Below are 16,727 nucleotides of genomic sequence, written 5' to 3'. Positions count from 1 at the left end.
ATAAAGCATCAAACATTAAAAACTTCCCTTAACTGGGCTGCCTTCAGATGTCTTCTAAAAGTCAGATAGTTGTTTATTTCCTTGACATTTGATGGGAGGGCATTGCACAGGGCGGGCACCACCACCGAGAAGGCCCTTGGAGCTGGACCTCAGTGTCTGGGCTGAACGATGGGGGTGGAGAGGCTCCTTCAGGTCTACTGGGCCGAGGTAAACTGGACACTATCAGGAACTTAGATATTCCAGGTTCCCTAGCCTATCGGAATGTTATTGGGAATATTATAATACTTGTCTCTTGCCCATCTGACTGGGTTGCCCCAGCTACTCTGGGCATCTTCCAGCAAAATATAAAAACACAGTCAGATGTACATCTTTTCCCTTTGGCTTCACTGTCTTGGAAATTAGGGTGGGTAGTTGGGGAAAAGTTACTGATTTCCAATAATAATAATAATTCATTATTTTTTCCCCAGCCACTCTGGGCGGCTTTCAACAGAACATTAAAAACAGAATAAAACTTCAAACATTAAAAACTTCCCTAAACAGGGCTGGCTTCAGATATCTTCTAAATGTCAGATAGTTGTTTATTTCCTTGACTTCTGATAGGAGAGCATTCCACTGGGCGGGCGCCACCACCAATAAGGCCCTCTGCCTGGTTCCCTTTAGCTTTGCTTCTCACAGTGAGGGAACAGCCAGAAGGCCCTTGGAGCTGGACCTCAGTGTCCAGGCTGAACGATGGGAGTGGAGACGCTCCTTCAGGTCTACTGGGCCTTTGAGGCCGTTTAGGACTTTAAAGGTCAGCACCAACACTTTGAATGTGCTCGGAAATGTACTGGGAGGCAATGTAGGTCTTTCAGGACTGGTGTTATGCGGTCTCGGCAGCCGCTCCCAGTCACCAGTCTAGCTGCCGCATTCTGGATTAGTTGTAGTTTCCGGGTCACCTTCAAAGGTAGCCCCACATAGAGCGCATTGCAGTACTAGCTATCATGGTCCTTTCTGGGCCATTCCTCAGCCAGCAAGACGAAGACTGTCATTTTTCTGATGCAGCAGTTTCACCCTCAAAGGCCTAGCGATTAAGTAGATTCCACACGCAAGAGTTTGAAGATGGCTCTTCGCTTGCAGGACGGCAGCTATTAAAAGCAGCATCGTGCATGTATACTAAGTCCAGTGCAATGGGTTTCTCTCCCTTGAGCCCAGGAGAGGGTTTTCTTGCTTCCAAAACTCCTTCGTCGCAGTGCATATGCTGTCGGTCCACAGCTCTGTCTGTCCGCACAAACTCAAGTGGGCACGACGTGTCCAAACTCAGCAAAACAACACCATCGGCTTGATTGTAAACCACGAGCAAAACTCAGAGTGCTAAAATGAAGCATTTACCAATGAGAAAAACTGAGAATAATGTAAGGCTTTCGAAAAGTTAAAATAGCGATAGTCTGGAAAAAGATTAAAACATATACCAGCTTTCTAAACAGCATGTTGCTTTACAGTGTTTCGCGAGCTGCTCTGTGATTCTTTTTATAATATAAAGTGGTCTAAAACATAAATAAATATGATTCTCCCCTTTTTGCAGATGATCGGGGGAAGGCTGAGGTTGTGATGCTTTTATTTATTTGTTTCTTCATTCCATTGGCTTCTGAGCCATCTTTCAAAACCTAATTATTTTTCCAAAGTAGCAATTATGACTTGGCCAAGTAGGCTGAGGGCCTCTGGTCTATTTAGAGCAAGCTGTTCTAACTTTTACTCTGCCAGCCCTTTTCCGTGGCAGGAGAAGGCGTTGAAACTGACCTCCTTTGGAGTTTCTGAGAGTTTCGGCATGTTCCCGAGGCGGCTGGCTGCTGTGTGGGACGCAGAGAAGCGCCTGCGATGCCCATTAGCCGAGGGCGGACAACTCAATTGTTCTCTTTTGCTGTGTCCTCTTGCCAGGGGAATGAAATAGACATGATTGGCGTGGGCACTCACCTGGTGACGTGCACGCTTCAGCCGTCCCTGGGCTGCGTCTACAAGGTAAGCCAGTTCTTCCACAGAGACGCGCTTGCAGGGCCAGAATCTCTTGGGCTCTGCGGTTCGGGTCAAATCTATCCTCTAATGATTAACAGAGGGGGAAAGAGAGTAACCTTTATGAGCCTGCTGGCGTGATGTTGCTGTTGTTGTTTAGTCGTTTAGTCATGTCCTACTCTTCGTGACCCCCTGGACCAGAGCACACCAGGCACTCCTGTCTTCCACTGCCTCCCACAGTTTGGTCAAACTCATGTTGGTATCTTCGAGAACACTGTCCCACCATCTCGTCCTCTGTTGTCCCCTTCTCCTTGTGCCCGCCATCTTCCCCAACCTCAGGGTCTTTTCCAGGGAGTCTTCTCTTCTCATGAGGTGGCCAAAGTCTTGGAGCCTCAGCTTCAGGATCTGGCCTTCCAGTGAGCACTCAGGGCTGATTTCCTTCAGAATGGATCGGTTTGATCTTCTTGCAGTCCATGGGACTCTCAAGAGTCTCCTCCAGCACCAGAATTCAAAAGCATCCATTCTTCGGCGATCAGCATTCTTTATGGTAGCTTTTCAGAACCGGGGATGCATTGGGAGACAGAATTTTGTAAATGTATAAGCCAGCTTTTGGCAAGCTGGGGCCTTCCAGGTGTTTTGGACTACAACTCCCATCAGCCACAGCCAGCATGACTGGCTGTGGCTGATGGGAGTTGTAGTCCAATGCTTGCCAAAGGCCAATAAAAGCATTACCTACTAGCAGTTGAGGTATTAAAGGAGGACTTGGGCTGGGTCTCTCTCTGAGAGCCAGTGTGGTGTAGTGGTTAAGAGCAATAGACTCGTAATCTGGGGAACCGGGTTCGTGTCTCCGCTCCTCCACATGCAGCTGCTGGGTGACCTTGGGCCAGTCACACTTCTCTGAAGTCTCTCAGCCCCACTCACCTCACAGAGTGTTTGTTGTGGGGAGGAAGGGAAAGGAGAATGTTAGCCGCTTTGAGACTCCTTAAAGGGAGTGAAAGGCGGGATATCAAATCCAAACTCCTCCTCCTCTTCTTCTTCTTCTGTTTCTCTCTCTCTCTCTCTCTCTCTCTCTCTCTCTCTCTTGTTGAAATAGCGTATTTGATCCCCTAACTCAAATCCATAGAAATCTATCCTTCGGGTCATGGAGGATGATCACTATGCAGCACCCAGATGTTGTATGGAAGCTCTACCTTTCTAATCCACTAGCAAAAGCTTCCTGCACATTTTTAAATCTTGAGGACTAGAAGATTGCTGCTGCTTCTTTTAACGAAGGCAAAGCTTTTCACATTTCTGCAGTCTGCATTTCCTTCCTAATCTCACCCTGAGCAGCATAAGAGCACCTTGGGTGCAAAAAAAGAATTTTTGCTGCCACATTAAAGGTAAAGGGACCCCTGACCATTAGGTCCAGTCATGGCCGACTCCGGGGTTGCGGCGCTCATCTCCATATATTGGGCAAGGGAGCCGGCGTACAGCTTCCGGGCCATGTGGCCAGCATGACTAAGCCGCATCTGGCGAACCAGAGCAGCGTATGGAAACGCCGTTTACCTTCCTGCCGGAGTGGTACCTATTTATCTACTTGCACTTTGACGTGCTTTCGAACTGCTAGGTTGGCAGGAGCAGGGACCGAGCAACGGGAGCTCACCCCGTTGTGGGGATTCGAACCGCTGACCTTCTGATCGGCAAGTCCTAGGCTCTGTGATTTAACCCACAGCACCATCCGCATCCCTTACTGCCACATTAATGGTATCCAAATATAGACGATTCCGGGAGCCTTGGGTTGTATATGATACCTCTTCCTCCTCACCCGCCAAATTTACCTGCCTGCCTGCCACCTCTCTCTGCTCCTTAATTCCCACTATCAGCACCGGATTGCTTTCAGGCTCCAGGAACTGCAAAGAACGACAAGTAGATTTGATTCCTTGAAAGAGATTCCGCCTGAGCACCGTATTTAATAGGGTGCCCCACATAATCCCGCTGTGCATTTGCCTGCCTGCCACCATCTTGTCTCCCCATCCTTCCCTCCATCGGTATTGCCATTATCCTAAACGAAAACTAGGTTGCTTCCATGAACAACTGCCTATCTCTCTGTCCATAGCTGGTGGAGGTGAACGGTTCCCCGAGACTGAAGGTGACGGAAGACAAAGAGAAGACAACCTTACCTGGAATCAAGCGAGTCTACAGGCTCTGGGATGCTGCAGGTGAGATTCTGGGGACTGATTTTCGAACATAAGATAAAGGAGGTGCCTTCTGTTCTAAGAGTCCATTGCTCTCTGTATAATAATAATAATAATAATAATAATAATAATAATAATAATAATAATTTTATTTATACCCTGCCCTTCCCGGTTCAAAAACCAGGCTCAGGGCAGCTAAAAACAAATTTAAAGCACTTAATTGTAAAAGCAGCATAAAATACAGTATAAAAACCTGAATAAGAATAAAATTCAAAATTCAGAAATCAATTAGATAATCACCAGGGCTTGCTGGCTGAATTGGTCCTACTTGGGCCAGCGAGGAGGCCAGGGGAGAATTAGCTGTGGGGTCTAAGAGCAGGTGATCTTCATAAAAGGGGAGGGAAGAGAAGGGAAATAAAAGATCAGGCTCAATTCAAATTAAAGGCCAGGCGGAATAGCTCTGTCTCACAGGCCCGACGGAAGGAGGTGTAACACGAAAGAGGCGTTAGGCCCAGAGGTCTAACAGAAGTCCTCAGGTCTAGAGGGCAAATAGTTCTCTATCAATGTCCCTTCCTCAAGTATTTCTGCTTGGTTGGAAATCAAGGAATCTTAGAATTGAGTTGGAAGGGACCCGTGGGTCATCTAGCCCAACCCCGTTCTGTGTAGGAATCTCAGCTAAACATCCATGACAGTTGGCCACCCAACCTCTGCTTAAAAAACCTTATGAGGAACGGTTGAGGGATTTGGGTATGTTTATCCTGGAGAAGAGGAGACTGAGAGGAGATGGGATAGGCCTTCAAAAGGATGCCACATGGAGGATGGAACAAGCTTGTTTTCTCCTGCTTGAAAGGTAGGATTCGAATCCATGAGTTCAGGTAACAAGAAAGGAGATTCCGAGTAAACATTCGGAAGAACTTTCTGGGGCTAAGAGCCATTCAGCTCTGGACTTGGGGGACCATCAGTCGGGGAGTCTTTAGCTGTGATTCCTCTATTGCCGGGGTTGGACTGGCCAGAGTGGTGCATGCTCTGGTTATCTTCTGCTTGGACTACTGCAGTGCACTCTACGTGGGGCTACCTTTGAAGGTGACCCAGAAACTACATCTAATCCAGAATGCGGCAGCTAGACTGGTGCCTGGGAGCGGCTGCCGAGACCATATAACACTGGTCTTGAAAGACCTACACTGGCTCCCAGTACGTTTCTGAGCACAATTCAGAGTGTTGGTGCTGACTTTGAAAGCCCTAAACGGCCTCGGTCCAGTAAACCTGAAGGAGCGTCTCCACCTCCATCATTCTGCCCGGACAGCGCCGAGGGCCTTCTGGCCGTTCCCTCACTGCAAGAAGCGAAATCACAGGGAACCAGGCAGAGGGCCTTCTCGGTGGTGGCACCTGCCCTGTGAAACACCCTCCCACCAGATGTCAAAGAGAACAACAACTACTAAACTTTTAGAAGACATCTGAAGGCAGCCCTGTTTAGGGAAGCTTTTAATGTTTAATAGGTTATTATATTTTAGTGTTGTGTTGGAAGCCGCCCAGAGTGGCAGGGGAAACCAGTAAGATGGGCAGAGTATAAATAATAAATTATTATTATTATTATTATTATTATTATTATTATTATTATTATTATAGCTAACCCTTGGGGGTTCCTTCCAACTCTACAATTCTGTGGTTCTATACCTGGCCTTTCACTGTCATTCCTCTCTTTTGGTCACGATCCTGCCCTTCTTTCGCTTGCAGGATTCCCTTGCATGGATCTCATGACTTTGGAAAAGGAATCTCCTCCAAGGGCCGGGCAGGAGGTGGACTTCTGGCTGGTGGGAACGACCCAGGAAGCTGGAAAAGTGACTCCTTCGGCAGTCGAAATGCTGAACCGCGTCTACCTCAAAGATGGGCAGGTGGGGAGGAAGACCCCTGTGGTCTTCTCTTTGCAAGACTTCATGTGGGCCGATGTTTCTTTGCATTTAGGGCTTGCCTCTGAAGATGGTTTGGAAACTTCAGCCAGTGCAGAATTCAGCGGCCAGGTAGCTCATCGGAGCAAGATAGTTTAAGCATATTACACCAATGCACTGGCTGCCAATTAGTTTCCGGTCCCAATTCAAAGTGCTGGTCTTGACCTGTAAAGCCTTAAATGGCTCAGGACCGCAATACCTCAAGAACCGCCTCTTTCCATAATACTATACCCGGACCCTGAGATCATCTTCTGAGGCCCTAATTCATGTGCCTCCTCCTCGAGAGGTCCGCAGGGTGGCAACACGAGAACGGGGCCTTCTCTGCGGTGGCTCCCCGTTTGTGGAATGCCCTCTCCAGGGAAGTTCACCTGGCGCCTTCATTATACACCTTTAGGCACCAGGCATAAACGTTGATCTGATGCCCTTTTAAGTTTTTTTTTTTTTGTGGGGGGGGTGGGCCATTAGCTTGCTGTTTTTATTATGTATTTTGTGGTTTTATATTTTGATTTTTCTCTGTGAACCGCACTGAGACCCCTGGGTATAGGGCGATATATAAATTCAAAGAATAACAATAATAATTTATGCCAGCTGCAGCATAGAGCCTTGTGCCTTCTGGCCAGGGTGGGGTCAGAGCCCAAATGAGGGAGAAGTAAAATATTTCAGGGCTCGTTGAAGATCCGAGTTCTCATTTGAGTGGTCAGTTTGGGTGCAGACAGCTGGAGGAGGAAAGCAGTCTCTCTGTCCGTCAGCCGTTGTTGTGCCACGTGACTAAACCGGGCAGAACAGCTGTTATTCAGGGATGCTTAAATATAAAAAAAATACTTTTACCCTGAATGGCACCTTCTGGTCTTCCTAAGCAGGGTTAAGTACCACGCATCCATTGCAATGCTAAATAAACCTCCTGATTGACTGATGATTGCATTATTGACTATCAGGATATTGGGTATTGAACCCCAATATAAAGAAAGGAGATTGTAACTAAAAATCAGGAAGAACTTTCTGGCAGTACGAGCTGTTGGACTCTCCTTCTCTGGAGGTTTTAAAGCAGAGATTGGACGATCATTGGTCTGGGATGCTTTTCCTAAGATTCCTGCATTTCAGAGGGTTGGACTAGATGACCCTCGTGGGTCCCTTCCAACTCTACAATTCTGTGATTCTCTCTCCCCAGCACCGTATTGTTCTTTGCCTCAGGCAGCCAAGGTGTCTTGGGATCGTCTCTGGTTGGAAGACAGTCCCCAGCTCCTGAATTAGATGGGATTTTGGTCTGCTCTTAGGATTTTATTCCCGATTCTAGAACATTTTGAAATGCTTTCCTTCTGCCTTTCCCACCATGCAGGTCTGCCAGCCACTCCCCAGCCTTGTGGAGATCAAGGAGCATGCGCAGGCCTCGCTGAACAAGCTCAACCCTGCGCACAAGAGACTGAAGGACGCAGAGACCTACAAGGTACAAATGGGCCTAACGATGCCGATTCAGAATCTCTTAATGTGGATAATAATAATAATAATAATTTATCCTTTATACCCCGCCCATCTGTCTGAGTTTCCCCAGCCACTCTGGGCAGCTCCAAATCGAGTGTTAAAAACAATACAGCATTAAATATTTAAAACTTCCCTAAACAGGGCTGCCTTCAGATGTCTTTTAAAAATAGGATAGCTGCTTATTTCCTTCACATCTGCTGGGAGGGTGGAAAGGGATTGAACCCAGGGATCGAACCCACCCCAGTGCAGATCCTGCTGAGCCAAAGCACTCCTTCCCTGCCTGGATAGCTCAGCTGGTTAGAGTGTGGTGTTGAGAACGCCAAGGTTGCAGGTTTGAATCCCCATATGGGGCGGCTGCATATTCCTTCATTGCAAGGAGGTTTGCCTAGATCATGGGGGGCCAGATCCGGCTTTAGAGAAACTTTTAATGTTTGGTGTATTACAGTATTTTTTTTATATTTTTTTTGGAAGCCGCCCAGAGTGGCTGGGGAAGCCCAGCCAGATGGGCGGGGTATAAATAAATAAATATAATAATAATAATAATAATAATTGCCTTCTCAATCTGGCCCGCAGACGGTCCAGGAATCAGCGTGTTTTTACATGAGTAGAATGTGTGCTTTTATTTAAAACGCATCTCTGGGTTATTTGTGGGGCATGGGAATTCGTTCCATTATTTTTTTCTAAATATAGTACGGCCCCCCACAATGTCTGAGGGACGGTGGACCGGCCCCCTGCTGAAAAAGTTTGCTGACCCCTGGCCTAGCTGGTCTTTGGGGTTCCCTTCCATCTCCTACAATTCTGTGATCCCTCTTTCTCAACTTTTCCTGCTCTCAGGTGGCTGTGACAGAAAAGCTCCACCGGCTTCTCCTCGATCTCCAGAGAGGCAGCCAGTGACCCGCAAAGCCTTTTACCGTGCCTGGGGGGGGGGGCGGGCAGCAGCACCCCCTCTGTGTCGTGCCTCGGATCCTGCTCCCAGCCACCACCGCCGCCTCATCACCTACAGACGCAGCACCTTTCCTGTGCCTTAAGAACTGAAAGTGCCCCTTTGCACTCAACGGATCTGTCTAGGAATGTATTGCACACTGCCAGTGTGGGAATTGGGGGGGGGGGGGGCTGGGAGCAAACCTCATGAATGGAGAGCTTGAGGACGGGTTTCTGCAGGTAGAATTCAGTTCAGGGCACTTGCAGGCTGGTTGCTATTTTCCAGTGGGACTCAAATCACCTGTTGGCAGATTCGGGTTGCACAAGTTGTTTGGGAGGCCTTACACAGCAAACTCCACACACACACACACACACACCCCGGCACAAAAAAGACTGAACTTTTTGCAATAGTAGAGATCCATGCGGGTGGCGCTGTGGGTTAAACCACAGAACCTAGGACTTGCCGATCATAAGGTTGGCGGTTCGAATCCCCACAACAGGGTGAGCTCCCATTGCTCGGTCCCTGCTCCTGCCAACCTAGCAGTTCGAAAGCACGTCAAAGTGCAAGTAGATAAATAGGTACCGCTCCAGCGGGAAGGTAAACAGCGTTCCCGTGCGCTGCTCTGGTTCGCCAGAAGCAGCTTAGACATGCTGGCCACATGGCCCAGAAGCTGTACACCGGCTCCCTCGGCCAATAAAGAGAGATGAGCGCCGCAACCCCAGAGTCGGTCACGACTGGACCTAACGGTCAGGGGTCCCTTTACCTTTTACTGAGAAAGTTGTGGAGCAACGCTTGCTTTGACTCCCAGTCACCCACGAACAAATGAGGAGGGATGCTTATTCAGTAGCCAACGTTGCCTCGTCTAACCTGCAAACAAATCAGGATGAATTCTCCATAAAGCAGGTTGCCCTGGAAGCACCCAAAAGACAACATTTTGTGCAGGTAAAGTGATATTTGCCTCAAACTGGATCAGGCAAACCAGAGGCAAAATAGTGGTCCAGGAAAATAGGGGCATGGGCTTTCCAGTGAGGATTTTACCCACTGGGCTGGCGAGCCCTCGCCCCCCTCTCAATATTCAGCATTCTGGGGGGGGGGGGGGAGAACAGGTCGGAACTGCAACAAAATGTTGCAGTTTATCCCCCCCTGCAGTATCCTCCCAGGTACTACAAGCTGCAAGGGTCTCAGTTCGGTCCGCACCCCCCCCCCCCCCGCTGTCAGAGCTGGAGTCAAGACGCAGGTCCGCAAGAAAGGAAGCAAATCTTTGATGCCAGTGAAGTTAACTCTTTATTCAGTGGAAGGAGATGCAACTCTGCCTAGTCTTCCACCTTCTCTAAGCCTCCTCCCTCTCCCAGATGTTTCCCAAGCAGCCTCAAACTCCGTTTCTGCACCTCTGGCCTCTGTTCTGCCATCCGCATTGTTCTGTGCCTTCTTGGAGACCGGGGGGAAAGGGAGACTGACTCCCTGGATTTTTCTGCCATCTCTTGACCCCCCCCTCCTCTGCTTCAGCCTTGGAGTCTGAACTGCTCTCTGTCACAGGCTCTTCCTGCTCACTAAACCCAGTCTGCATTCATCATCTCTGGCCTCTCCTGTGTCTCGCCACCAATGCCCTGGCTCTCAGCCTTCCTCCTCCAGGGTTTCTCTTGGGGGGGGGGGTTTCCCCAGCAGGTGCTTCGCACCACTCCTCTGCCTCCAGCCAGTCCCTAACACCTGAATTGAACTTTATTATTATGGTCACAGACCAGTTCCGGCTCACTTACAGTATCAGGAAAATCATAAAACACAAGAGGAATACATTGACTTGCACTTGGGTAAACCAGAGACCATACAAATATAGCAGCAGTTTAAAATATATATAAAATCTTGATCACTAAAATATAACCTAAAATTGACATTTAAAACCTTAATCATTTTGGTAGTACAGCTTGTTCCCCAAGTTTTAGGGCAGTCGCACAGAATTTGGCCCCCCTTAGCGTGATCTCTAGATCCTTGTCGTCTACCAGGAGTTTTAGTCATTCAAGTTCGGACCCGTTTGGAGATTTTTGTATAACGGGAGTGATAAATACCGAGCATTTATCTCCAGAGAAACGGCAGCGTAACAAGACATGAGAGACAGTTTCTACCTGCATCAAGCTGCAGGGGCAAACTCGTTCTACGGACGGTTTACCCTCGAATCTGCCCTGCAATCTGTCCCTGACACCTGTTTTCCTTTTCCAGTGGACATTTGACATTCTATGGCACCCGCTGAACATGCTTGGTCCTTATCGGGCTGGGTTTATGTGTTTGTGTCCCCCTGCCCACCAACGTACTACTGCAAATCTTGCATTAAGATACACCCCTCTCGTTCCTCGCGGGTCCTGTTTTGACTCCACTGCCGCCGCCACCAACCACCCAGAGGTCGGCTGCGATTCTAAACGGGAGCATCGAAACAGGCCTAACCTATTGTGGCATAGACAGATTTAACAGTGCCTTGAATGTTAGCAATCCTGGCTTTTATACCTGTATGAGAACATACTGGACCGCATGTATGCTCCTCTTAATTTTTGCGTGTGGCTTAACGATCAAATTGCACCAGTCTTTAGGGGGAATCGTACCGCTTTCAAATAAATGCATATAAATTTCTGTACGCAAGAGAAATAAATTGTGCAATCCTTATTCTAGATGTGTATATCTGTCTGTCTGTTGCAATGTGGATTTGGAATATATGGTTTTTGCTATGGATTAGGTTCTGCCCTGGCAAGATGGAGAAATAACTGATTTGCACCCACAGCTGTTGGGGAAACTGTGAGTTTAGTCAAATTAGGGGTGGAGAAGCTTTGACCAATGTTGCCGAACTACAACTCCCATCATCCCCAGCAAGCATTGCAAGCGACCAGAGATGGGAGTTCAGAAATATCTAGGGGCCCAAAGGTTCCCCGCAACCCGATTTAAGTATCTTTGCTGGCTCTTTACCATGGCACTGAAATGCGAGTTTCAAAATGCCGGCAGAAACCAGGGAAAGCTGCCATCTTTTGCGTGCTTGGTTTTGGAAGCAGCGTTGGGGAGAGTGGTTTGATCTGCAAAGTTTCAAAACTTCGTTCTGCCTTTCACCCACCATTTGCAAATAAAGGCATCGCCTTTTCCAAAAACCAGCAGGGCGACTTCAACATCAAAAGACGTGCTACCGCATTTCCAAAGAACAAGCTGTTCTTTGCAAACGGTACTTGGAATGAGTTTGGCGGAATGACGCTTGCGTTGCGTTGCTTTCCCCAAAGGAATATGGCACGCATAGTTCTCATTTTGTCCTCACCACAGATGTGAAGTCGGCTAGGCCCACAATTAGTGGCTGTCTCAAGGTCACCTAAGTGGACTTCCCTGGATGTGAACCCCGGTCTCCCAGGTCTCCTGAACTTCACCTGAAAGCAGTTCCCACAATTGCTGGGTGAACCGAATGTGAATTTAAGTTCCATTTTGGGGAGTGGAATCGGGTGAAAGCACCTTGATGGGCAGGTTCAATGTGTACAGTTGATACCTGCGCCAAGGACTGAACCAGGTGGGCTGCCAGATGATCGACAGGTGGATAGTCCCACTCACCTGTCAAAGTTGGGGGGGGGGAGATAAAGATCCGGCCCACCAAGGCAGCGGGCCTCTCCAAGTTCAGATTCTGGCATGCCAGGCAGAAATTGTACCCCTGGGCTATGCTAGCAGGCTTCTCCACCCTATTCCTTTATGGGGCTGGAGACTTTTGATCCCAAATAACCCAGTAACAGCCACACAAGCAGATACACCCCTCCCCTGCCCCCGGGATTTATTCTGAAATCTTTAAAAAGTGGCCCTCTTTCAACCCCAGCCAGCTTTTTCAAGCTCTTAATGCAATTCCCCCCTAGAATAAAATGAAAAACGCCAAACCAGAAACCAGATAGAAGAAGTCTAATTTATTGAAACAAGGCAACAAACACGCCAATAAATGCTCAACTCTCTGGGTTCACATTTTTCAAAAGCGTCGGCAAGCAGGAATAAAGGTTTCAAAAGTCAACATGCAACAACGGTTGCCAGAAGGCCCTCCAGATCATCTTTTCCTTGTACTTCTGTGTAGCTACTCTTCACCAAACAAGCACAAATAACAACGCACTTGAAATGAACGAAACCAGAACCGCTCCTTAAACAGAGACCCCCAAAGAGGCGCAAAACGCTTTCACAGCATCCCCGAAGGGAAGTGCCGCGCGAGGAACTGTCGGGCAACTTTTTCAGACGGCAGCTCCTTTCTCCGGGCTGGAAGAACGCGATTTGGATTTGGATTTCTCCTTCTCCTTCTCGTCCTCCTTCTCCTTCTCCGCCGGCGGCAGGCTCTCTTTCGCCGTCCCGGCGTCGTCGGAAGCCTTGAGGATGGTGATGGGGATGGTCCTCTCCCCGACGGACTTGGGGACCAGGCGCGGCGCCTCGATGCTGAGACACCCCAACTCGGAGGAGAAGTTGCAAGCCAGCGCCTCGATGTTGGCGTCTCCGGGCAGCAAGACCTCCTTGCGCACCTCGCGGAACTCGTGCGAGACGCAGCCGTCCGTCCCCTCGGTTTTCTTGTCGTGCTTGGCGCTCACCGTCAGCTTCCTGCCTTCCACCTTCACCGACAGCTCCTCGGGCTCGAAGCCGGTCACGTCCAGGGAGTACAGGTAGTCGCTGGTGCCGTCGTCGTCGTCCTCGTCGTCGTCCAGGCAGCGCCTGTCGAGTTTCCTGCCGCGGCTCCTTCGCCGTCGGCCTTCGCGCCGCGTGGCCAGGCACGGGTACGCATCCACCAGCACCACGCGCATCTTCTCCATCTCCTCCAAGTGGTTCTGCATGTCCACCACCAACTGGTCCAGCAGGCTCCGAGGGGGCATACCCACCGGCACGTACTGGACGCAGGAGTCCCGGCCCGACGTGCGCGCCAGGGCGCGCCGGGGGCGGCAGTCCCGGGAGAAGCTCGCCATGCGCGGCCGTCGGGCGAACCTCGGGCCAAAGCAGCTCCCTCGCTTCGCCTGCCCTCCCCGACGGGCTTTTGGCGCCTTCTCGACGGGGGGAGGAGCCCAGGCAGCTGCCAGCCGCGGCCCGGAGCGAGGAGGTGGGAGAAGCGCGGCTGCTTGGCTGCCCGCGCTCTCCTTGCAAAACGGGCGCGCTCGCCGTCGGGTCTGCAGCGCCTGAGCTTTGCGCGCTGTCCTGCAACCTCGGTTTGCAAGCGGCGGTGCTGCTATTGTGTAGCCAAAGTTGAGCCCCTTTAGGTCCCGCGCCCCGTTTAAGTGTTTGGGACTTTGGCAGCACGCTTGTCCGTGTTGCGCCCTTCTGCAAATAAAAGCAGCCGTTTTCAAGGGGACTAGACGGGGGTGCAAGTAAAGTGCATATAGACAGCCCGCCTGCTCGCCCAGGCAATTGTTGCAAACAATAAATGCAACATCACTTTTTAAAATATAAGTTGTGCTGACATCGGTATTTTGCAAAAAGCATTTCCCCCCTGCAATAAGGTGAGAGAAGGCTGCTTACAGCTGCACTGAAGGTATTTCAGGGTATTTGCATTTTAAAAAAAATGAACTGCGTCCACGTTTTTGCTATGCATGTCCATTTGCAGTTATCTTCAGGAGAGCAGGAGGCAAAGAAATGATTGGGATTACATCTGCAGGCAACACATTTCGTATTCCTGGAAACGCTTGGGTTTTCTCCCCCAAACGTAGCTTTGCACCAGTCACTGGAAGATGTTGCCTCCTTTTAGCTTAATGTACTGTACTTACCGTGTTTGCCACTTTTCCACACTACAGAGTGCCGAAAGCACCTCATAACAGATATTAGGGGTGCCATAAAGCCTGGAGACTTCTGCACAGCTGCTTTAACTGCAAGTAGAGAGCGTTGGGGATGCTTGTACGTGCAGCTGTAGACTGCAAATTATGAAACTGTCAAGAAGGGCTACTGTCTCCTCAGTGTGTAATAGTGGAGATTTTATTTTATTTTTTGCAAAAATCAATCCTAGTCTTCGTTTAGGATTACAGTAGAACGACCCTGTTACTCAGAAGGAAGTCCCGTTAATGAGTGAATTTGACATGCATTTTAACAGGCGACACTGTCTTCTAAAATCCTTATTTTTCAAACTCGTGATTTTTTTTATATTTTAGGGGGAAACAGATTAACTTGTCTTTTCACCCCTGATTCTATTGGTATACTTTAAGTGGCATTATAAACCCTGTTTGCCAAGTAAATAAGTGTGCAATAAGGATTGCAGCCTATAGAAGGACATGAATTTGATCCCGTCAGAGAAACTTGTTCCTATGTCCTGCCGAATGAGAGTCCTACGCTCAGAAAGGAAAAGACCTCTTCCAGTTGACCCTGAAATTTTGCTGGGTGTTCTGGATGATTTTTTGTGTGTGGAGGGGTGTCCTAAATTTTCAGCCAAGAGCTGAATATCTAGTTTCTAAGGTGTTAGAATATAAATGCTGTCCCATGGCCCTGCCTTGCGCCACCATGTGCAAAAAAGCATGGTTTTATTTTCAGTTAAAAGCAGAAACTGCCCACAAAACTTCCATCATATGATCAAGTCGCCCTATTGGATGGGCTCATTCTCTCAGGCATTTGCTTGTTATCAGGCAAGAGGAAATAATAATAATAATAATAATAATAATAATAATAATAATAATAATAATAAAATATCCTGCCCTCCCCAGCCGAAGCTGGGCTCAGAGTAGCTAACAATAGTAAAAATAACACAATTTACATAAAATCACAATCAATTAATTGAAATACATTGAAATAGGGGTTGGCAGGCTATAGCACTGCTCCTTAAACTTTTTATCTGGGTCGCACATTCAGAATAAAAAATTGTGTGCGCCGCTCCAGTTTTTTTCTTGATGAGAAATGCCCTGGAAAACAGAAAGAAACAACAACTATCAGTGCTTGGTTTACAAGATAGAACGCAACTACTTTATAATATGATCGTGGGACATCGAAAAAGCATGCAAACAACCAGCAGAAAATTGAAAGAAGGAATTCTCTCCAGGTGAGGGCAGGAGTAGCCAGGAGCTTTTGGGAGAGGCTGATGAATATGTGTTGGAAGTTTCTGGATGGTGTTTCTATCTCTTGGCACATATTTGTGAGTCAAGGCCATCTTGCCAGCGCCAGGAACAACAGAAGAGGAAGGCTCCAGAAATGTCTGGAAGGCCACTGCAGAGGATAAAAGGAGGCGCTGAAGCTTCTCAGAGACAGACGCCGGAGCGGAAAGAGACACTGCAGGCACCCGGAGCCCAGAGAGAGTCGAAAGAGACACTGCAGGCACCCGGAGCCCAGAGAGAGAGAAACAGACCGTCCTGCTGAGCTATGCTAAGCTTCTCGAGATCCAGAGGGTTGCAGCACGGGGGTTATCCTGGGTCCAGCCTCATCTCCCCGCAGCTTTACAGCAGAGATCCAAGAAGCGGCCCCAGGTGGCTGGAGGTTCCGCAGAACCTCTCTGCGCAGCCCCAGGTGGATGAGATGGGGAGGCCGAGGGTCTTGCATGCAGGTAGCTATCCCCAGAACCTCTTTGCGCAGCCCCAGGTGGATGAGATGGGGAGGCCAAGGGTCTTGCATGCAGGTAGCTATCCCCAGAACCTCTTTGCGCAGCCCCAGGTGGATGAGATGGGGAGGCCGAGGGTCTTGCCTGCAGGTAGCTATCCCCACGTCTCCTGGGCAGCCCCAGGCCAGGAAGGGCAGGGCAGCCCAAGCCTTGTCCCCAAAGTCAGCTTCCAGGAGAACAACATCACGTACCAGCTCTGCCTGGACATGGCCGGGTTTTTGGCGGACGAGCTGACCGTGAAGATGGATGGGAGGAAGCTGACGGTGTCCGGGAAGCACAAGAAGAAGACCAGGTCGGAAGACGACCTCCTCTTCCACGATCACAGAGAGGTCCTCAGGGAAATTCTCCTGCCGGAAGATGCCGATCTCGACGCCGTCACCTGCACCTTGACCCACGATGGGAAGCTCTGCTTCCAGGTCCCACGCAAGGCCCCGACTGCTCCCAAGGTGACAAACATCCCTGTCACCAGGGCCACCCAGGGGGGAGAAGGGCAGGAGAAGGTTGACCAAGGAGGAAGTGGAGATGGGGAGGCGAGAAATACCGGGGACAAGGATGACCAAGAAGCAAGTGAAGACGAGTAGGCATATCCAGGGCATGGGGCTTCAAAGGACATGGCGATTCCAGCTGTTCCAGCTGCAAGTTTTGGGGCTTGGGAACTTTGCTGCCATCCTGTTCCCTGG

At 49.3% G+C, this 16,727-nt stretch overlaps 3 protein-coding genes across 4 annotated transcripts in view; 2 read left to right on the top strand and 1 right to left on the bottom strand.

Moving 5' to 3' along the window:
- The window catches only part of NAPRT (nicotinate phosphoribosyltransferase), a 34,197-nt gene extending 23,038 nt beyond the window's left edge, over positions 1 to 11,159 (top strand). For both annotated transcript variants that reach the window (XM_083516726.1, XM_083516727.1), the window contains exons 9-13: positions 1,915 to 1,995; positions 4,082 to 4,184; positions 5,895 to 6,052; positions 7,443 to 7,550; positions 8,420 to 11,159. In XM_083516726.1, coding sequence (XP_083372852.1) covers positions 1,915 to 1,995; positions 4,082 to 4,184; positions 5,895 to 6,052; positions 7,443 to 7,550; positions 8,420 to 8,479 — 510 coding nt within the window. In that variant the 3' untranslated portion in view covers positions 8,480 to 11,159. The remainder of the gene's footprint in view (positions 1 to 1,914; positions 1,996 to 4,081; positions 4,185 to 5,894; positions 6,053 to 7,442; positions 7,551 to 8,419) is intronic.
- Positions 11,160 to 12,398: 1,239 nt separating this feature from the next.
- LOC310713700 (heat shock protein 30C-like) lies at positions 12,399 to 13,447 on the bottom strand (the record flags this gene model as incomplete). The annotated part of the gene is made up of 1 exon (XM_083518129.1): positions 12,399 to 13,447. The coding sequence occupies one exon, from the start codon at positions 13,445 to 13,447 to the stop codon at positions 12,731 to 12,733; it is 717 nt and encodes a 238-aa protein (XP_083374255.1). The 3' UTR covers positions 12,399 to 12,730.
- A 2,365-nt stretch (positions 13,448 to 15,812) lies between these two features.
- On the top strand, positions 15,813 to 16,628 carry LOC310713699 (uncharacterized protein; the record flags this gene model as incomplete). The annotated part of the gene is made up of 2 exons (XM_083518128.1): positions 15,813 to 16,028; positions 16,101 to 16,628. The coding sequence occupies 2 exons, from the start codon at positions 15,813 to 15,815 to the stop codon at positions 16,626 to 16,628; spliced, it is 744 nt and encodes a 247-aa protein (XP_083374254.1).
- Positions 16,629 to 16,727: the final 99 nt, after the last annotated feature.

Source organism: Podarcis liolepis, assembly GCF_965112155.1.
Source record: "Podarcis liolepis genome assembly, chromosome: 8".
NCBI lineage: Eukaryota > Metazoa > Chordata > Lepidosauria > Squamata > Lacertidae > Podarcis > Podarcis liolepis.
The sequence above is the reverse complement of the archived record's forward strand: the minus strand, read 5'-3'. Positions and strand labels throughout refer to the sequence as shown.